Below are 23,969 nucleotides of genomic sequence, written 5' to 3' on the forward strand. Positions count from 1 at the left end.
GTCAGTTGCTTTTGCAAGCTAATCGGCAGTTATCCCTATTTAGCGTCACACACAATGTGTGTGTGTGTGTGATTAAATAAAATAAGTGGAGTCGTTGCTGGACTGGAGGTGAAGTAATGTTGATGAAAAACTAAAATCCAATATAAAAAGGGGTGGAGGTGGGTGTTAGTGGCGGGAGGAGGTTGAAAGCCCAAACCACATAGAATAAAGAAGTGGTGTAGTGGATGCAAGCGGGTGCAGGTGGCGCTGGCGGAGTGTGGGGGGTAGGTGGGTGAAGGTGGTGAGGGGCGCTGGAAGCCTCAGTGGCTGTTGAGGTGGCGTAGTGTGTTGGTCCCGTCGCTCCGTACACCAGGCCCCGCCGGCTCTTACCACCCAGCTCTTATTTTACGTCTTAGCCTTGCAAAATGATACCAATTCACCACCTGGCCCGACGAAAAACGTAGGGAAGTGTAAGAAGGTGAAGTTACAGCTCACTGGATATATAGAAAATAGGTTTCCAAGGATATTCAAGTGAACCGTGTGTGTGTGTGTGTGTGCGTGTGTGTGTGTGGAGTGATGATATTCAGAGATGCAAATTTAGCCTTGTCCCTATGTCTTCGTCTCTCTCACAAATACTAAAACCATACCAGTTTCGACGGAAAACGAAAAAAAATGAAGTTGTGGATTAGTGACTAGAAATCCAATCGATTTTTAGAGCTATAAGTGAAACCGTGTACCGTGTGAAGCGACATTATTTAGCGACTCATTTTTGGAGTGATTTATTAGGTTAAGATGAAACACAACAACGTCATGTACAAGAAATAAAGATTCAGATGATTGACTCTAAGTAATCGATGTTTAACGCTAAAGTGAAGCTGTGTATTTTGGAGCGATGCTTCGTGATCTGAGAACCATTTCAGGAACGAATGTTTTTATATTGATGAAATCTGTGAAACGTTCCGCTTGGAAAACAAATTACAAACGTTTAACTGACAGAAAAGAGGTAGCAACAGTATATGATTTCCTACGAACACAAGAAGTAAGCTTGTAATGTATTGAAATTGATGGATTTTGATTCAATTGTGCACAGAATGTGAAACCTGGACCTAGTGACAACATACGAATTATGATATGAGTAGAGAATCTTGTTTCTTCTCTGAAATCTTTACCATTACACCATTACAAATCCCTAATTTCGACAAATGACCATTGAGGTCAGGACCTGTCTCGCAGTATCCTATCAGCCGTAAGTGCATTATATAGTAATGTACTCGTCCTGTATGGACACAACTTTATACTCGGCAAAAACGAACAGCATGACACCGCTAGATTTTCCACACCTTAATAACTACGAGCATCACCCGAGTTTTGTCTACAAGAAACGATAAAGAGTTTAGAAAATTTTGCGATGAAAAGAAAGTACTTACTGTCGGAAGATATGTATTGTACTGGAGAAAAAACTTGACAATTCACTTCTAAATGTTCGCCCCTATAATGTAAAGCCCAACCAGTAGTATTATAATAAATGTATCTACAAAAGTTAATGTCTAATGTCCACTAAAGATATATTGTAAGAAATAGAAAATGGTGATCCCCAATTAATGTTAATTAGCCATAGGTTGTTGACACTTAAGTATCGCTGTTTCGGGCTAATTTGTCTCAGTGGAGGTGTGATGTTGTTCACTAATAGCGGAGATTTTCATCGTGTAATATTGGCTCGTGTTTTGTATGCAAGCAAAGTTTTATGCAGAGGTTAGGTGGTGTTCATTCTGGAGTCCTATGTGGTAACCCGTAACACACAGCCTTAACATTTATCATCACTACGTTAACCATCAACATACAGCCTTAACGTTTACCTTAACTACGATCACCAGCAACATACAGCCTTAACGTTTACTTTAACTACGTTCACCAGCAACATACAGGTAAAACAACGTTTATCATGACTTCAGAGGGCGCCACTATCTAACCCATGAAGAAAACTTAACTTGAATAAAGAATAAGGAATCAGTAATCTCTCTAATAGACGCAGAGTATTTGTGGACAACATAACACTATCACTGAGAGAAAATTAGTGGAAAATTACAATACTTAAAAGATTCTGGCTACGCAGCGGGGCGCTCGTAGACGCCAGGAAATTGCGGCTGTAAACTTGAGCTTTACAATCGCTATCAAGGAAACTACCACCGGGTACTGTTAATTGTTGCCGCAGTGATGTGGTTCACAGCGGGAAACATTACCACTTTTTAAATGGCGCCTGCATCAACCCTGGTGTCGAAACAAGCAAAATCTTACTTCGTATTTACAAACCTTAATATTATACACTTGGACACCATGATACTCTGAAGTTTTTTTTATACGCATATGATACCATGATGTTAAACCTGGATATCTTAAAGGATTGAGATTTCGATACTTATATGTAATATCTTGTTATTTTGATACTTTGTTTGCCTAGAACTTTGGAATATTTTGACACCCTAATGCCTTGTCACTTTGATATTATTATACTTTGCTACTTCTTTATCTTAATAAACTTATAATTTGTTACTTGGTCATTTATTTACTTTGGATTCTTGTCGGTACCTTGAATACTTTCCTAACATGATGGTACCTTGATACTTTCCTGCCATGATGGTACCTTGATACTTTCCTCCCATGATGGTACCTTGATACTTTCCTCCCATGATGGTACCTTGAATACTTTCCTTGATATCTTATACTATGTTTTGAGTCTGGTATTGAGCAGTAGTATGGTACTTTGATACCTGAATACCACGATACGCTTAATACCTAGATGGCACCTCGGTGATCTAAAGCTCTTGGGGATTGAAGCCTTATCTAAGTTCCAATTAGCATCATAGTGTGTGTGAGTCCTGTACTGTCCTGCCTTAACCCCTCCAGAGTGAGATTAAGGCCACGCACGCAGCAACGTTTTAGATTATTGATGTAGTGTGTGTGAACATGTGCGAGTGACATACATACACACAGATATATATATATATATATATATATATATATATATATATATATATATATATATATATATATATATATATATATATATATATATATATATATATATATACAGTATATATATATATATATATATATATATATATATATATATATATATATATATATATATATATATATATATATATATATATATATATATATATATATATATATATATATATATATAGTATATACTATATATATATATATATATATATATATATATATATATATATATATATATATATATATATATATACTTGCATTTAATATATCGGAAGTTAACTGCGCCATTAGCTAAGACTTAACTTTACCTTTTAAACGAACTTACGCGATTCTTTATATAAATTACGAATAAAGAGAATAAAGGATATAAAAGAAGGGTGCGGTGGCCGAGTGGATACAACGCTCTCTCCCGGTTCTTGGAATCAATGTTTCGACCCCAAGGCACTTCTAATCTAGCTAACTTTAATGGACACCTGGAGTAGGTTTCCAGGTGAGGAAGCGACGCTGGCCGAATGCAGGACTGACGCTAACTAACTAACTGATTAATAAGCAAACACTGCTCCTGGTGAGTCATCTGGTTTATGGGATCAACTTCCACATTGAAGATAGACGAAAAATAACGCAAAAATGACTAAAGTGATCTACGGATTTATCAGGAAGAGGAAATAACGAGGAGCAAAAAATTTTAATGGATTGAAAACAGAAAAATAAAATTCATGAGCTTGGAGGAAAGATTATTATTATACATTATGAAGGAAAACTAAGTATGGTGAGTTAATTAGTGGTTGAACTTATTAAGGACGTAAATTAAAATGAACCTGTAATTATATCGTTAATTAAATTAAAAGGAAGCCTTGACTTCTTTTATTCGTAAACTCAAAGGAGGACAAAATAAGTTGAAACAGGAAACAAGTAATTAGAAATAATGAAACTAAATCACCTGTGCGTATAGCTGTTCTGTGATCGTAGATTAATTAAAAAAAAAAATGTAATTATGGAGAAGTGCACAGAGGACCACTGCATCATGTTGACTGTGGTTCATTCTCTCTGTTTTACATCAACCCAACTTAACCTAACCTTACCTAGATTAATTGAACAAAAATATTTCTATTTCGACCAGTTAGGTTCGGTTAGATTAGATCGTCTTAAAATATAGTTTTATAAACTCTGCCATAATAACATTCAGCTACTAAACAACATATCACAATGCTGTAGAAATATAGATAAAATATATTTTATAATGATAAGCTTTCAACTAAATATTCCATAGACTCAAGGAAAATTGACGTAAAATATAGAAATAAATTGGTGTGATGTGCCAAACTTCCCCGTGTAATAAAGCTACTGGGTGTATAATATGAGTATGTGTAGGGATTACTTGGTATTTCTGTTCTGTTGCACGTTAATGTGTCATATTTCCATGTGGTTGACTTTTCGCCTGGTAGTTTTGTTTCATTTTATTCTATTCTCAAATAGTGAATTAGGTTCATTCCCTCACGTGTGCTTGTTTTTTGCATAAATGATTTTTTTTAGACACGGAAGTAGACATAATAACTTCTTCCATCCCTTCAGGCATAAATATTTGTTCTTTTGTCAAAATATTACGTCTCTTGAACACCTTACCTCACCTCACTTCACTTAACGTAACCCAGCTTACCTCACCTCATCTAATCTAAGTTAAACCAGCTTACCTCACCTCACCAAACCTAACTTAAACCTGCTTACCTAACTTGATCCGAGAGATTTGGTGGCCGGAAAAATTTAGCGCACCGAACCAAGATAATACATGTAAGGTGTAAAGGTAAACCAGCACACTGTTACTCTCATAAAGGTAAGACCAGAAATTAATAGAAAATATGAAGATAATCCGATAAAAAAATCGACAATATGAACATTCATAAAATATAAAAGTAAACCTGAAAAATACTCGTGAACACAACTTAAAGTTAAACAGGAAAATACAGGTAAAACATAAAGGAAATGACAGGAAAAACGCTGTAAAATATAAACCTAAACTAGACTATTAGACGTAAATTATAAACCAGGATATATACTGTAAAATAAAAACGTAAATAAGGAAAATTCTTTTAAATTATAGTTAATCAGGAAAATACTTGTAAATTATAGAGGTGCCAAGGAAAATGGTTGTAAATTGCATATTTAACAAGAAAAACACTTGTTAATTATATAGTTAACAAGGAAAACACGAGCAAATTTTACACCGAAACAAATATTTATTTTGTCAACTTCCTAGTAAAGGATATATAGAGAAGTGTACAGAAACTATTGTTCTCTTCCATTTTATTCACGTTTTGATGGAAGACAAGAAACAGTCCACCATCTTCTCAAACACTTTTTCAAATACATAAAAATAATTCCTTTCTTGTTGTGAAAAGTTTTCTTATTCATTCTCTTCTAAATGGCCAGCGTAATGGCCCATCACTACATGTATATTTCAACGCCGTCCCAGAATTTTTAGACTGAAATAAATAGAAAAAAATAAAAAAAATAAAACGCCTGGAAAGACGTGACTTTTCCCGAGAGATAATTTCTTAAATAAAAGTTTTCATATATTCTGAAAAAGGTGCCCAAAAGTCAGAAAGCTTTGCATGTGAATATTGTGTGAGTTTGCTGGTGCAATAAAGTTTTAAATGTGTGAAATAAAGGCAGGTGTGACTTCATCGTAAGATATTTTATGATAACGATGACCAAGACAGAATTTTGCACCTGAATAACTTATTTATCTTTGTGTCCGGTAATATGTTAAGGTCGGTGTTGATGATGAAAACAATTATAAATTTTGTGAAAAAGTAAATATATTATGAATTACAAGAAGTGAGAAGTGTCGTTAGTAAATCGTGTGTCTCTCCTCTCTCTGCTCTATATACTGTAGGTGGACGACTGGTAGGGGGAGTGGCGGCACAAGCCATAGGTAGGAGAATGATAGACGGAGCCAGAAATAAGTAGAAACAAACAGTAATTAAGAAATCTTCAGTTAATTAAGTGCAAAAATGTGAACTCCTCTGGTTTCCCTCTCTGGTGACTAACTTCCACGCTACGTCCTCATCAGGAGCAGGATAAAGCGCTCCGACTACTTAATATTCGCATCTTGAGATCTGTGTAAGAAAGGGAAAGAGGAAAAATGGGCGAGGAGGCTCGTAACAAGAGGAACATGTGTGTGTTCCTCTTCTTGAACCTCTTCTACCACGCCGTCACCGAGGGAGAGTTTCTCTTTCAGAAGAAAAAATGTGAGTATTAACTTTCCTCGTCTTCTTAGCTGGCGTGTGTGTCTGTGTGTGTGGTGTTAAACGATGATGACTGGTGAAATGGAGGGTCCCAGCCTTATTGGCGCCCACTTCTCTTAAACCTAACCATTCGGGTATGGGGTTCCATTTCTAAATGGATGCATCCAAGTCCTAATTTAACCCAGATCCCCCAATTCCTATTGGGTTCTTGATCCAAAGGGTCCTTAGAAGGTCCCATCCCTAAATGTTTTGGACCTCGGTCCCACTGACATCCTAATCTTAATCAACCAATCATATTATTGGCATCATATCTGAAGATTGGTGACCACAGTCATCTAATCTAAACGATCATAATAAGCCCATCCACTGGTGGTAGGCAGCTACCAAATGGAGTTACTACCGCCTGGGAAGATATTGGAAGCATAATGTGTTGTCTAATGGTAGACCCTGCTGCCATATGGCATCACGTAAATTGTGACCAAGTCCCAGGTTGCTGATCTGACTTTCTGCCTCATTTACACACACTTGCAGGGTCTCAGTTGTTTCTCGTACTATTGACAATACAACATACATACAGTATATTGTTTCTCACTATTTATCTTTTTTTCATTTAAGAAGAAGAAAGAAGAACATAAGAAAATAAGGAGTCTGCAATAGGCCAGTTGGCCTGTGCATGGTAGCTCCTGTCGAGAGTTACTACCACTCTCTATCATCCATGAATCTATCTAGCCTCCTTTTGAAACTTTCCAGAGTTCCAGCACTTACTACAAAGTTGCTAAGCTTGTTCCACTCGTCCACCACCCTATTTGTGAACCAGTTTCTTCCTATCTCCCTCCTAAACCTAAACTTATCCAACTTAAATCCATTGCTACGAGTCCTATCCTGCTCGGATATTATAAAAACTTTATCTATATCCCCTTTATTGATTCCTTTCATCCACTTAAATACTTCTATCATATCTCCCCGCACTCTTCGTCTTTCTAGGGAATGCAAGTTAAGTTTCTTTAACCTATCCTGATATGGAAGGTTTCTAAGTCCCGGAACCATTTTCGTCATTTTTCGCTGCACCGACTCTAGTGAATTGATATCCATTCTATAATAAGGGCACCAGAACTGAACCGCATAATCGAGGTGCGGCCTGACTAGCGCAAGATATAGTTGCAATAAGACTTCTGCACTCTTATTACTTACACGTCTAGATATAAAACCCAATACTCTGTTTGCCTTATTTCGAACATTAACGCACTGTTTTCTAGGCCGTAGGTCCGGGCTTACAAGTACCCCTAGGTCTCTTTCACATGTCGACTTCTCTAGGTTGATGTTGTTAAGGCTGTATACATTGTCAGTATTTGTTCTTCCAATATTAAGTACGCTGCTCTTGCTGGTGTTGAATTTCATTTGCCATTTTTCAGACCACCCCTGCAGTTTATTTAGATCCTCCTGTAATGCATTTGCATCCTGCCCTGAATTAATCTGCCGCCCTATTTTGGTGTCATCCGCAAACTTGCTTATGTCACTGCTGATCCCAGTATCTAGATCGTTTATGTAGATTATGAACAAGAGTGGGCCTAGTACTGACCCCTGGGGAACCCCACTGGTTACACGGCCCCACTCAGATTTAACACCATCTACGCTGACCCTCTGCGTTCTATCGGTGAGCCATGATTTTATCCAATTTAAAACTTTCCCCTCGATACCATGAGCCTTAACTTTTCTCAGAAGCCTGTGATGCGGTACTCTGTCAAATGCTTTGCTAAAATCTAAGTAAATAACATCGTAATTTTCGTCATTATCTACTACCTCGAAGACTTTCCTAAAAAACGTCAGCAGATTTGTTAGACAAGAGTTTCCCTTTATAAACCCATGTTGCGAGTCGTAGATTCCCATGTTGCGAGTCGTAGACAATTATTATTATTATTATTATTATTATTATTATTATTATTATTATTACATTTTCGCCCCCCAGGCCCCGATGTGGGTCAGTGACCTGTGCCCGGGTGGGCTAATCCCCGTAAAAAAAAAAAATCATAATGCCCCCAGTCCTAATGGTTGAGCCCAGCCTGTCATCACTGCCTGGGGCACATTTATTCTGTGTCTGTACTCAACTTGATCTTGTCCTCCCAGTATATATAAAACTGTAATTAAGGAATGAAAATTATTATGTTTTAATTCCACACACACACACACACACACACATATATATATATATATATATATATATATATATATATATATATATATATATATATATATATATATATATATATATATATATATATATATATATATATATATATATATATATGCATTTGGTATGCAGTTAAGGCTAACGGTGCAAATATCCTACAATGACAATAACAACAACAGAAATAATAGTAAATCTGTTCTTCCAAGCTAATGATTTTTTTTATTAATATTCATCAAACCTAAACCGAAAGTTGCTTCGTTGGTTTTGCTTGTCTTCAGCAGAACAATTAATACTTATTTATCTCTTGTAAAGTTTGAAAGTTGAACTAAAAATTATACACACTATAGTTTAGCTCTACTGAAAACTAATCATCTGTGTGTCGCATTGTTTAACGAGATTGTAGTCTTATTGTAAGTCGCTGTTTAACTTGACTGAAACCTAAATATGAGCGTATACCATTGTTTAACGAGATTAAAAGCTTAGCATCAACGAGGACCATTGTTTATCGAAACTGAAAGCAAAATAAAAAATTGTTTCATTAACGAGAATGAAAATTAAATTCTCAGGTGTATCGTTCGTTGATTAAGGAGAAGGAAATCTAAACCCTTCGTTAGAACTAAAAACTGTATTTAATTAAACAGCGCGTGTAAAGAACACTCACGCGATGAATTCAGAAGAGCTAATTCATTAAAACAAAACATTATAGCAACACACACTGGAGGTATACGACCGTGGTTAACATCCAACATTAAACATTATAGCAACACACTCTGGAGGTATACGACCGTGGTTAACATCCAACATGAGTGATCAGTTACTAAGGAACAAGGTAAGACAATAAACGAGACAGAACTGTTTATAAAACTAGTGTGAACACCTAATTGTATTTTGATGAAGGAATTAAAGGTTAAGAACACCTGGCTTTCAGCACCTGGCCGTCAGTGCCTGTCCGTCAGTACCTGTTCGTTTAGTACCTGGCAGTTATCACCTGGTCGTTCGTACCTGGCCATTGGTATTGTACACAACGCATGCTTACCTGACTCATTAGGAAGCTGGGAGACATGACATACACTTGATTATATCAATCTTGTGTGTGTGGTTGTTTGAGTCTGTCATTACTGTACACAACAGGTGTTCAAATAAAATGTAAATTAAGCCGTATTTTGGGTAGACAAATAACCTGAGTTTGATTCACATTGATCATCCGAAATATTGTGAAAAAAAAATATCGAGGGAAAAATAAACATATCGTTACCTCCAACTGACGCATTGTGAAAAATCAGTCGGTATTTACAGTAAGTGTGTGTTCGAGTAGGTAAACAGCTCGACTATACCCCTCATTATTACATCTTTAGAATTGTGAAAAATAAACTCGTTTCCAAAAGGTTCTGTACCGTGAACATTAGTGTGTGTTTAACGGGAATAAAAAAAATCACATTGCATTAAGATCAAACAGTATCAAGTTTAACATCGAGTGTCAATAATGGTCACTCTGTGGTCGAGGAGTTGGGAAAGGTTAATTTAATTTAAAACGAAACTTCTGGCTCAAATGAGAGAAACTTAAATGATACAGCTCCGTCACAACTCACTTACCTAAATAACATATACATTAAAGAATAAATTTTCAGTTTCAATGGGCTATCAAAATTAATATAATTGGTCACACGACGATTTACCAACCACCTTAATTCACCTAAGATTATTTAACCACGCTAATGTCACGTAATGTAACCTAATTCAACCTAACTCTCCCGGTAACGTTAGGGTGTTTAATAATTAGGTGAAATACACTGGGTGGTTAAACTTCATGCAAGCCAATATATTCCTAAATGGGTTATACTGTTTATAATGAAGTGTTCTTAACGAAAATAAAAATTATTCATGACATAAAAAGCTGTATTTAGTTGAACAGCGTTGATTATATGACTCCTGATCAAAACATACGAATTTAAAACATTACTATACTCTGAAAATTAGTTCCAGTGTCTATCAGTGTGTGTTTAACGAGAACGAAACTAAACAATTTCAGCTGCAATAATTAAGGGAAGCAAGGTGTGCCTCAATAAATTATGATAAGCCCTATAAATTGCGAGGAATTAGTTTATGCCGAAATACACTTCTATTTAATAGTGTGTGTCCTTCACAAACTAAACATTATACCAATGTTGTAAACATCGTTTGTCTATATGATCATTGTTAAAATTCAAAAGACTTTGGAGAAGCAAATACGTATTGAGCAGACGGTCTGTGTTCGTTTGATTCATTTGCAATAGTCGACGGAACGTGAGATCTTACGCAGGAGGGGAAACTTCACTCTACAATAAGATCTTACATACTAAGGATAAGCTTCACTCTACAATAAGATCTTGCATACGAAGGAAAAGCTTCACTCTACAATAAGATCTTACATACGAAGGCTAAGCTTCACTCTACAATAAGATCTTACATCCTAGGGATAAGCTTCACTCTACAATAAGATCTTACATCCTTAGGATAAGCTTCACTCTACAATAAGATCTTACGGACTAGGGATAAGCTTCACTCTACAATAAGATCTTACATACTAGGGATAAGCTTCACTCTACAATAAGATCTTACATCCTTAGGATAAGCTTCACTCTACAATAAGATCTTACGGACTAGGGATAAGCTTCACTCTACAATAAGATCTTATATACTAGGGATAAGCTTCACTCTACAATAAGATCTTACATCCTTAGGATAAGCTTCACTCTACAATAAGATCTTACGGACTAGGGATAAGCTTCACTCTACAATAAGATCTTACAAACTAGGGATAAGCTTCACTCTTTAATAAGATCTTAAATACTTGGGATAAGCTTCACTCTTTAATAAGATCTTACATACTAGGGATAAGCTTCACTCTTTAATAAGATCTTACATACTAGGGATAAGCTTCACTCTTTAATAAGATCTTAAATACTAGGGATAAGCTTCACTCTACAATAAGATCTTAAATACTAGGGATAAGCTTCACTCTACAATAAGATCTTAAATACTAGGGATAAGCTTCACTCATCAATAAAGTCTTTCATGCTCGGGATAAGCTTCACTCTTCAATCAGATCTTCAATACGAGGGATAAGCTTCACTCATCAATAAAGTCTTACATACTAGGGATAAGCTTCACTCTACAATAACTCACTAAGCAACTCAACCAATACCCAATAGGGGATAACATAAACAGAATTTGTTTGTCAGAAAAAAAAGACAAAATCCAAATATTTGTGAAATTTCGCGCTTCTGTGGCAAAACATAGTAATATATATATATATATATATATATATATATATATATATATATATATATATATATATATATATATATATATATATATATATTTGAAAGTTTAATGTCAGTATTGTAAGAGTATATTAGTGTTTATATTGCGCTTATCATTAACTAACAGGTGGATTCTCCGTAACGTTATCTTCAGTCACACCTTTCTGATAATAGTTAACACTCACTCTGAGATTTGAGAATTAGAGAGGTTTTAATGTTTGTAAATATAAATAAAGCTCCATATACCTGACCATCCAGGTGTCTGAAGGTGAGCAACACATTATGAAAACGTAACAAAACGTGACAAATTAGATTCCTCAGAGACTCGTCCAGCCTTTTTACGCAACTATGAGCCGTATTTAGGTCCAGAATAAGTGGTTCCTTTGACTCAGTATTAAATCCAAGTCATAGTGAAGCGGTAGTTGATTCCTGAAGAAACTTAGCGTATATGAGTTTGTGATTAAGGAAAGAGTAACAAGATTTACATGAATACGAGAACGTAATAAAAATTTGTGTTAATAATACTAATTACGAAAGGAAATACAACATAACAAGTGAGACTATATGTTGGTGTGCGCTTAACGAGAAATAATAATATAAATCGTATGAAATGTAATAGTTATGTGAGGTAAGCATGCAACATATAACACAAGACAAGCATCTTCTCAAGAGTATATTGTACAGTATATTATTAATGTGTTTAACGAAATAAAACAATAAAACACAATAGGAAATAATCACATTAAGTAGATTTAAGATCAGTATTTGTTCAACGAAAGTGAGAATCATTTACGGCGCATATTTTGAAAATCTGATGAATTAGTCATAAAAATAGCGTGCGTCAGCTATGTTTACCGAGAATAGCAACTAAACGTTACTCCACAACCAACGCTATTTAGTGTAGATATAAAACTACTAGGCCACCCGATACACAGTCTAGTTATCTAAAAAAAGAAACTTCCACTTCATATCCTTGTGTGATAACAAGAGAAAATTGAACAATGCATCACAGTCAGGATTTAGGTAATTCTCCTCTACCGATTTGACTCATTACGGGATTTCAACAGTTTGTGAAAAAAAAAATACTCCAGAAGATATACGTCCAGTTTATATAAGTGTGATTAATGGAACTACGTATAATACATTAATATAATCTGTTGGTATACACCGAATGAGTCTTTCAATCACATACGACAAATTATACAAAATTACTAAAGTCCGAGAAAAATAGTTGGGGCTTATTGTTGTATCTTTGTCAAGGGAGAAAAATGACCATAACACCACAGGTTGTAGTTATTTAGAGTAACAACTCGTGCCTGACCGACCTGTTGTAATCCGACGATCTGTATAGAATTACCTTATTCCATTTACGAGTGTGTGTTTAATGGGAATGGAAGCACAAAATAATATCAAATGACATTTTTACACCAGTAAAGTTTGTTTAAATGTAATGGATGAAAAGTGAATAGATTGTGAGCAACTAGCAGACACCTTGTGACCTGCAGCACCTAACTGACATACAGTTAAACAACTCTAAGTTCGGCTAAATTCACAAGGAATTTTTTTACGATCCTAAAAGGTTAGAATTTCAAATTATCGAGATAATTCGCCGGTTTTCAACAAGACGAAAATCAAAATAAAATGTGTGATAATGAAACAAATTGTAAAAAAAAACGAAGATGAGAAAATATAACTTTGATGTATATCCCAATAAACCTTTACCTAATATTATAGTGAGTGCATTGTGTATTACACTGAGCTTACCTCTAAGCTGCTGAGGCGTGGGGCATTTTACAGGGTGTCCCAAGATAAAGACGGCCCAGGTGACTTACTCTTTAATAGAGTGGATAATAAGTTTAAATCAGACATTTGTTATATCAAGGGATTATTAGTTTTATAATGACGCTCAAATTACTAGTTACTAGTGAGGAGTTACTAATTTATTAACGGTGACATGATCTCCACTTCTCGTTACCTACCTCAGTATGCACCTGAGGCCTCTTATCTTGGGACACCTTGCCCCATCCAGCCCGGCAGCCTCAGTTATTGATGACACAGCAAGTTTACCAGAGACAACTAAACCTTACAGAACCACACAACTGTTTGGGGAACAACTCATTATTTATGAAGACAGGTTGAGTGATACATTCAATATATATCAATGTTTCACTAACATGAGTACACCAGTGCTTCACTAACACAAGTGCACCAGTGCTTCACTAACACAAGTGCACCAGTGCTTCACTAATACAAGTGCATCAGTGCTTCACTAACACCACTATGTCAGTGCTTCACACGAGTACACCAGTGCTTCACTAACACGAGTACATCAGTGCTCCACTAACACATATACACCAGTGCTTCACTAACACGAGTACATCAGTGTTTCACTAACACCAGTATATCAGTGCTTCAATAACACGAGTACACCATTGCTTCACTAACACAAGTACATCAGTGCTTCACTAACACGAGCGCTTCACGAACACGAGTATTTCAGTGCTTCACTGACACCAGTATATCAGTGCTTCACTAACACGAGTACATCAGTGCTTCACTAGCACCAGTATATCAGTGCTTCACAGACACCAGTATATCAGTGCTTCAATAACACGAGCCCATCCGTGCCTCACTAACACCAATATATCAGTGCTTGAATAACGCGAGTACACCAGAGCTTCTTTAACACAAGTACATCAGTGTTTCACTAATACCAGTATATCAGTGTTTCACTAGCACCAGTATATCAGTGTTTCACTAACACCAGTATATCAGTGCTTCACTAACACCAGTATATCAGTGCTTCACTAGCACCAGTATATCAGTGCTTCACTAACACCAGTATATCAGTGTTTCACTAGCACCAGTATATCAGTGTTTCACTAGCACCAGTACATCAGTGCTTCACGAATACATGTACATCAGTGCTTCACTAACACGAGAACATCAGTGATTCACTAACACGAGTACACCAGTGTTTCACTAACACCAGTATAGCAGTGCTTCACTAACACCAGTATAGCAGTGTTACACTTACACGCGTACATCAGTGCTTCACTAACACAATGTGTAGTTCTATGTGCAGAATCATGTGATATCTTCAGATTTGAAAAGTTTTTATTTTTTGCTAGGTAAATTTTAACTTGAAATCTTATGAAAATTCAGTATTCCCACCCTTTTACCAACACCACTAAATAGCTTATTTAAAGTAAAGTAAATGTATCAGGTTAATTTATTAGGATGAAAATGATCCAGAATAGTGAAAAGAATGATCTTGACACATTTATCAAATTTAATATTCCTTTAGAAAACAGAATCATCAAATACAAAAACCGGTTTTACTACTACGACCCGGTGTTGCTGCACACCATAGAGAACATGTCTTTCTTGCTTCTGTTTCTACTCATCACCTCTCTGCTGACCACCTGAGCTCGGATGTAGCCTTCCCTCCTCTCCTGGCTGTACACGTGACTGCTGGCCTCGCTCACTTGCTGTACACAACGCTCTATACTCTGGGTGTGCGAGGGCCAGGCAGGGACATGCATGGGGTTGTCCAGGAAAGCTCTGACTTGAACATTGGTGAGGCTGCAGGTAAGAGGGGGCTCACTGCCAGCCTGGATGTTATCCAGATCTATGAGATCAGTGAGGGTCTTGGCACCTAGATTGACTTCAGGAGTCTTCCTGACCCTGAAGGAATCGTCACCAACTGATTCGTCATGCCCAGATCCTCTCATAAGTCTCATATCCAAGATCTTTTTGACTGCCACTCTTCTCTCCTCCTCATCCTTACTGCAGAGCATTGTCTGCAGAACTGCCTCAGGATGAGCATACCAGAAAGATCTCCTCACAGTCTGCTCCACAATCTGAACAACCTTCCTTGGCTGACTCCTCAGGAGCTCAAGCTGGAAGAGAACATGCCTCGGACCTTCGGAGAACTATGACTTGACCTTGGTGTTGAACCAATTTGGCAAGTAGACACTCACGATGAATTGGACAATAAGTCTCAGGTTGTGAAGCTGGTTCCCTTTCAGTTTATGATGAGCGACCCAAATTCTGCAGAACCTGAGAGCCGTTGTGAGCCACCTAGAATGTGAGACTGGACCTATCTGCAGGTAAGCAAGTCTATCAGGCATGACCCCAGTTTTGATGGCACTACAAATCATGTAACTATAGTACTGGTCAGTACTCAGGTCGTCAATGACAGTATGTGCAAGCTCAACGAGTGGAGGGCCAACTGTGATTTTTTCAAAGCTCGGATTTATTTCTAACTCAGTGGCAGAGTCCAGCATCTTGCCAAGAGGACCAGACCATCTGTTGTTTGAAAGAGTCTTGCCATCCAGCTCCTGGATCAGATGTCTAAGTGGCAACTCGTTGGTGTGGAGGTCACAAACAATCCAGACCAGCTTCCTCCCAATCTTCCGCTCTATCCACTGTATGACCCCCCCTTGCCACCCTGTGTTCGTGTTGGTGCTGTCCCCTCCAATGGCCTGCAGGGTCTGGTCTACGTTCCTCTCTCTGAGCCAGTTCACAATGTTATCTGCCACTATCTCAGCTGGTTTCCTGATGTCATCTTTCTCTGGAGTGAAATGCCACAAATACTTCCCTCCTGGTTCACTGCAGCAGGAGTAGTGTTCCTCCTTCACCATGGCAGGGAACAACTTGTCAGAATCTCAACTTTCATGAACACTTTAGTGTCATCCCTTCTCCCATCAAAGAACAAACAATTGATTCCATTTTCTCTTATCCCCTTATCAAACTCCTCTTCTAGGTTACTGACAAGTTTCTCCTGAGCTCTCCTTACTTTGTTATGATCTATCACCAGGTGAACATCATCAGGTGTTATCAAACCACCGTCAATCCAGGCAGCTGTTGCTATCTCTGCAGTTTCTCTGAGACCAGTGTGGTGTCGCATGCTGGCCAGAGCTATGCTCGGGATATCTTTCCTATTTCGAATCTTATGCCTGGAAGGTTTGGGATCATTATTTTCTGGGTTAGGGACAAAGTCACCATTCTCCTGATCAGCACTCGGATCAGCCATGGGGAAGTCATTAAACTCTGAATCAGCTTGACTCCAATCATCGGCCTTTTTTACCTTACCCTGGGCCTTCCCAAGTCTCTTTTCCTCGGCAACTCTTCTCCTCTTCTGTCTCTCTGTGGCAGCCTCCTGTCTCTTGGACTCCGGAATATCTTGGCTAGAAATCATGAGAGCCCCTATACTGCCAGTCTTCTCTCTCTGTGATTTGACAAATGCCAGTTCGATCACAGGAATCTTCAGTTCACGCTTGCAAATACAGGAGATGTGGGCCTCGGATTTACAGTCACGATCGCATCCAAACTCAGGACAGAGAACAATTGGGCACTTGCAAGTAATTATGTCAAATAACTGGTCCAGTTGCTTGGCAAAGCTGTCCTTAACTGCAAGTTTTCCTCTCCCAAGAGAGATATCTCTTGCCTTTTCCCAACTGGCTAGCAGTCTCTCACTAATCTTCTTCTGACTTGTTATGACTGGAGGCTTGAACTGAGCGTTAGCCAGAGTGTACTGTGCCAAGACAGCTTTGGTCATATCACTGGCAATGTCTTTGTTTGTGTAAGTTCTTTGGTTCTTTTCACTGATTTGCCTGATTAAAAACACCGTATCTCAAAGCATCTCTCAATGTAGGCAACTCCGACTTCAGGAGCTCTCTCCCAGACTCAAGATAGTGACTGAGATGGCTGGATTTTTGGTTCCTCGTCCTGACACAAGCAGCCATCGCAAATATTATCAACTTATAAATGCATCAGAATCTGAAACAGAAAAAAAATTTGTTAGTTGGGTTGTTAAAGAATGAAGTCAGAAAGCAATGTTCACTATTTAATTGTAATGCACTAATGCAGCTGTACGTTAGATTTTCGATAAATTTCACGCTAAAATTTACCTAGCAAAAGGTTGCAAAATATTGAAACTGAAATTATTTTCTGTTTATATACACTAAAATCTACCAAAAAAAGTGATGGGCCATTAGTTTTAGCTGATCTTCCCTCCTATGACACACCCTACTAACACATGTACATCAGTGCTTCACGAACACATGTACATCAGTGCTTTACTAACACGAGTACATCAGTGATTGAATCACACGAGTACATCAGTGATTCAATCACACGAGTACATTAGTGATTCATTAACACCAGTATACCAGTGCTTCACTAACACCAGTATACCAGTGCTTCACTAACACCAGTATATCAGTGCTTCACTAACACCAGTATATCAGTGCTTCACTAACACAGGTGGATATAAAAAATAACATATAGCATCTATATGAATCTTTACCAGTTGAAAAACATTATATAAAACAAATCAATTCCAAAACAGACCAAGAGTATATCAACTTGTGTTTAACAAGATGCAACACTAAACATCACTAATAAACTGAATGGGTTTATCAGTATGTGCCATTATGAAGTCCGAGGAGTGCTACATACCGAATGTATTTAGAAAACAGAACGTTTTTTTTTTTTGGCTGACTGCACACTGTACACACACCAACAGTCCAACACACTAATAATAACAATGGTTGCCCCTCGCGTGACGAGGATGGCCGGCTTTAGGGCCACCTAGGCGTGAATTTGTTTAAGGAGTAGAAGCTGTCGCCAACACAACAACCACACCCTAAGTTAACGAGTTGCATGACCCAGTATCAAGGAATAGTCCGAGATGACCGGACAACTCGCCAACTGCGCTGTCTAACCATTACCCCGGAATACGATTCGCAAATCTATTAACATCCAGGTTCCCAATTACTGGTGGGTAGACAGGGGGCAAATGGCGTCAAGAAACTTACTCATAGTTCCACCATGCCCGATGATCGAACCCGGGTCCGCTCGCTTGCGAGGCGAGCAAGCTGACTATTACACCACAGGTCGCCGTAAATCAACACATTATCTGTACACATCAACACACCACTTGTATACATAACATAATCGTATACTTCATTGAAGGTTTGTAAAGTATTTCCTCTTTGACTGCTGATTGGCAACATGTCGCGTGTCGTCAAGTGGTAAAGAAAAGCAGTCGCCACCATTAATTTGTTTAATTAATTGGTTCTCTTTCACCGTTATTGTCCAAAATTCATCTTTAAATAGGTGAATACTAAAGTAGAGTAAGTTTAACTACATTTCATAATTTTTCTCCTTACCTGAAGTAATGTTTTGTACAGTGTTTTAAAAGAGCCATTGTGAGAAAAGAACAAGTTATGAAAAAGAGCCTGTAGTGTGACAGTCAACTTGTGTTCCTATGACTCATAGGGTACATTCACCATAGAAGATAACAGCACATACTGTACCTAGAGTTTCATCACATTGTATACCATGAGTCTTTAGCAAGTAAATTGTCAACATTATATAACTGTTTACCTTTAATAATGTCATAAGCTCAATATATAACTCTACAGACTGTGAAAAACAAATTCTAAAAAAAAAAAAAGCTATAAAATCAGCGTGTTGAACGCAAGTAAAAATCAAACATTAAACATGTATGGACAGTATTTAGGATAACAGTTTGTCTATATGACTCATTACCAGAACAAACGCTTTGTGAAAACAAGTTTATTCCGAAAGTTAAATTGTGTGAATAAACGTTTGTTTAATGCTAATGAAACTATATTTTGTCGTTACGAAACAATTTATCAGAAAACCTAATGAATTATGAAACAAATTTTATAAAAAGTGGCAGTTCGTTCATATCGCTCTGTTGGACGAAAGAAAACATAACAAAACATACTTACAGTATGTGAATTTGATATTATGACTCATTTCGAATTTCAGCAAAATTAGTGGTACAAATAGGCCTAATATATAATGACAAGGGGTAGAGGGTTACTTAAAGAATTTCAGCAGTTACAGTGCAAAAATGAGATTGGCAAGAGTGAACACTTGGTCGTATGGGCTTGATGATGTTGTAGTATCGAACTGCATTCGTGGCCGAATGATTTCAGATGACAAGAATGAGGCCATGGTGATGATCAGAAAGAACTGAGTGTGTGTGTGCGTGTTTCTTTATGTATTTCTTCAGTATTCAAGATAGAAAGCTGAAATTTGGTAAGGAGGTGTGATTGACCTTAGGAATTTCCTTATCTCTAGTACCTCCAGAAGGGGTCGGCCACGCAAGAGCCACCCACGACTCCCTATCTCTGAGTCGCAGGCATTTCCACAGTAAATTTTGAAGGCAGAGAGCTGAACCTTAGTAGGGAGGTGCTAATGGCATAGGGTATGGTCGTGCACTATAATTCTACTGTCCCTCCATCCGGTGGAAGCCGAGTAACCCAATTAATAAATTTTTACATCAACACATCGATATTCGGGGAAATTCGAACCAAATTTGCTTGCGAGCTAAAATGGTTTAACATCGCAAAATCCTGGGGATATTTCGTAATTATTTTCAAAGACTAAATATAAGGAACCATCTGTGCATGACATTCGCAATAACATAATAAAGAGCGACAGTAAAAGAAAATTAGGATGTAAATATCAATAATATTTTACTGTCTATTATATTGGTTGAAATATCAGTTATAGAGTATCACACAGTTTATCTCTGAGGTGTTGCTGTACTGTATAACACGTTTTCATTACGAATTTTGTTTTATTACAACCCATTAATAGTTTTGTGGTATTACAACCCATTAATAGTTTTAAAAAATGGTAGCTGAGGAAATTTTTTAAGTCCTTTAGTTGTGTGAGTTAGTGATGTTCTATTGGTTATTAATCCTTTAAGGAGTACTGTTGCATTTAGGTATTTTATTCTAGTTAAGGCCAGACGATTTTATTCAGCTGAGGGAAACCCCTGGCACTCTGTGGGTTACAACCTATCTCGATTAATCATTCTTTGTCAAAAGAAAATTAAACATTACATAACCACCAACCTTTATATGGACAACCTCATGTTCAAATCCGATTCATTGTGGCATACATTTTTTTTTTACAAAATTTAATTTAAATGATTGTACTGTATATTCAGTAAAAATAAAACTTGACATTCAAATAACGGACTTTTAAATGTGTTTACAGAATACAATATCAGCTCCATCGATTAAGTGAAAAATTAATTTGTTCCGAAAGAAACTTTTGTTGTACAAGGAAAATAACACATATTAAACCAGCACCAGATTATATACTGTATGTTTAGATTTTATCAATGATAGTCACTGTGAAACCTGTTGAATTATTAAACACTTGATTGAAACTTTTGTATACATCGTTCAGGTTATAATGGTGTTGCTGTACCTTAAGGCGTGTGGCAAGGTTATTAATTATATTACTCAGTCAACAATTAAAAATCCTGTTCTATATTTACTGTATATTAATATGTCTTCGACGAGAGAAAATAAATTAAACAAGACATTCTTTTCTTTCGGTGTTTTACTCATTCGGAGAAATGGTAGTTCTGGAAGTCTTGAATTATTTATGTGTGCAACTTAGTAGTATTTGTGTATATAAATGCTTCATTATGGAGGAAAGGTTAAACATTAAACCACTACCAAGTTAATTTAGGTTAACCACATTATCACACCCGACAGTTAGTGAAACAGTGTTCAGAAACTTCCAGTTTTTATTAGTGTGTAGTGAACGAAGGTGCAAGCCAACAGTATTGTGGCCGAGATCAATAGTATGTCTCAGTAAACAGCGTGTGTGTGTATGAGTATGACGAAGAATAAAATCCATGGATCCGTGATTTTTTTTATATTCCGAATGAAACTTCCAGTAGATATCACTGTGTTTAACCAGAGTATAAACTAAACTTTTCAACATTACTAAACCATTTTTAGTCGAATCGCTTCTGTCAGTAATACTTTGTCACCTAACTGCTGGTGAAATGAGGAAAGCAAAACAAATACATTACAATCTGTGTTTAGGTAAACATTACGTACGATTATGCTCAGTTTACCATCACGACGATTTTTGAAGAAAAAAGTATTTGACCCCATGAAAATATTCCGATATATAAAAGCCAGAGTTGAAAAAAGTCAATTTGCGTTCATATTATTAAGTAAATCCAGTACACCAAGACTAAGTTCAAGCGTACATCACTGAGTGGTTAACGAAGACGACGATTGTCTGAATGACTCATTATAAATACGAGGAATTTTAACCAAGTCGTCCATTCCGAAAGAAACATCCATCCCATAGTGTGTGCTTAACGAGAAGAGAAACATCCATCCCATAGTGTGTGCTTAACGGGAAGAGAAACATCCATCCCATAGTGTGTGCTTAACGGGAAGAGAAACATCCATCCCATAGTGTGTGCTTAACGAGAAGAGAAACATCCATCCCATAGTGTGTGCTTAACGAGAAGAGAAACATCCATCCCATAGTGTGTGCTTAACGAGAAGAGAAACATCCATCCCATAGTGTGTGCTTAACGAGAAGAGAAACATCCATCCCATAGTGTGTGTTTAATGAGAAGAAAAACATCCACCCCATAGTGTGTGTTTAACGAGTAAATCGGGTGTATTAAAATAACCTAAAATATCATACATTGCTGTGCTTGTATTACACTATGTTACCTTTTAAACTGCCGCTGGGCTGTGTGGCCCTTTGATTCCCTCACGGTGGGAGACCGACCATGAGTATTGTATGTCCCAAACATCACTCTAGTCTTTATAGTGATGGAATAGGCGAGGTGGTTGTGTGTGGCTGCGTCATTAACGAGAGAAAGCCGAACGTTACACAACCACTAATGTGTGTTAGTATAAACACTAATTATGAGTCGCCACAGATTGTAAACCAATAATGCTTTGATTTTTAGGAAGGAAACATCCACTTCGTACCAGTGTTTGTTCAACGCAAGTGAAATCGATAAACATTGCATAACTGCGTATTTCTGCATCACTCATAATCAATTCCAGCGTTTAAAACAAACTATTCCAAAAGATAATCCCAGTGTATGTCAGCGTGTGTTTAACAAGAGTGAAATCACAAATTTGCTACCACATTATATTTAACTAAACAGTTTGTGTTAATAATCAGCATTAAATAATGAAAATCTAGTTTCTTCCACCAAAATACACAGTGCACAGCAGACAATAGTAATTAATGCACCACAAAGCGTATTTTTGTAAATATCATTCACCAATATAACTCATTTTGAAATTTCGACTGATTGTGTAAAATTAATTTAATCCGAAAGCAAGAACCGGTTTATTTCTGTGTGTATTTAATGAAAATGCAAATAAAGCATTACATCAGCAGGTGGATCTATTTAAACACTATGTGACTATATAACTCTTACTTCAATAAATTGTAAACAAACTATTTTGCTTTAAAAATAAGTCCCGACATCTGTCAATGTCTGTTTAACGAGGACCAATATTAAAGTTACACGGCAAACTGTACTAATTTAGGGACTCTGTATCTGTGTGACTCATTATGTATCTAACGCCCGCTTAATAGTGTGTGTCTAACGAGAATAAAAGTTAAACATACTGCAAATATATTAAGGTATGCATCGTTTAGTTATATGATTATTGTAGGAAGCTACACCAATTATGAAAGGTTAATTTATTCTCTGAGGAACATCTGCGGTAATTCGTATGAGTGTGTATTTAGCGAGAAACACTAATTTCTATATATTATTAGCGCGATGATTATAGGTAAACATAACTCATTACTGGATCCGACATAGTTTGTATAGGTGTTCTTAATGTTGACGTTATAATGTCAGCAGTGCGCTTCAATACGATGGTCTTGAAGATCGTAGCAAGGTTAAGAGTTACACTCTAGTCCAACAACAATTAATAATCATGAGGGATAGAACTCACTGTTTATTAATAACACCTTAATTAATATCACCAGACTAAAAACTACACAACAAAATGAATTAAAGACACAACACTTGTCGATGGATTCTGTCTGAAAACCCAACATTCTGTGAAAACCTAATTCATTCTGATGGAAACTTTCAACCTTCGTAGAGACGATCTGTATGCTTTATATATAAGTAAGAATTAGTCAAAATGCCTGTATATTAAATATTAATGTTGTGTTTTGTTTCAGTGGTCTCCAGTCATAATGATATGCTCTGACCATTAGGATTGATGCCCTGTTATAATGTGCTACTATTATAATGGCTACTAGAGGCGAAGAACTATGAGGACGGACCTTTATCAACTGTAACCAAGTAATCAATGAGAGTGATCAAGTTCGGTAATTTCATAACAGTTTAGAAAGTGGAATAATAAAAAAAAAACAATT

General features: G+C 36.9%; 1 protein-coding gene across 3 annotated transcripts in view; it reads left to right on the forward strand.

Moving 5' to 3' along the window:
- The first annotated feature begins 295 nt into the window (after nt 1-295).
- The window catches only part of LOC121860223 (nephrin-like), an 84,339-nt gene continuing 60,665 nt past the window's right edge, over nt 296-23,969 (forward strand). For 2 of the 3 annotated variants that reach the window (XM_042357308.1, XM_042357310.1), the window contains exons 1-2: nt 296-439; nt 5,897-6,251. In XM_042357308.1, the coding sequence (XP_042213242.1) occupies nt 6,146-6,251 (106 nt within the window). In that variant the 5' untranslated portion in view covers nt 296-439; nt 5,897-6,145. Of the gene's footprint in view, nt 458-5,896; nt 6,252-23,969 lie in introns of all 3 variants that reach the window. The other variant, XM_042357309.1, reaches the window with a different exon arrangement.

This window comes from Homarus americanus, unplaced genomic scaffold, assembly GCF_018991925.1.
Source record: "Homarus americanus isolate GMGI-L3 unplaced genomic scaffold, GMGI_Hamer_2.0 scaffold21914, whole genome shotgun sequence".
Lineage (NCBI taxonomy): Eukaryota > Metazoa > Arthropoda > Malacostraca > Decapoda > Nephropidae > Homarus > Homarus americanus.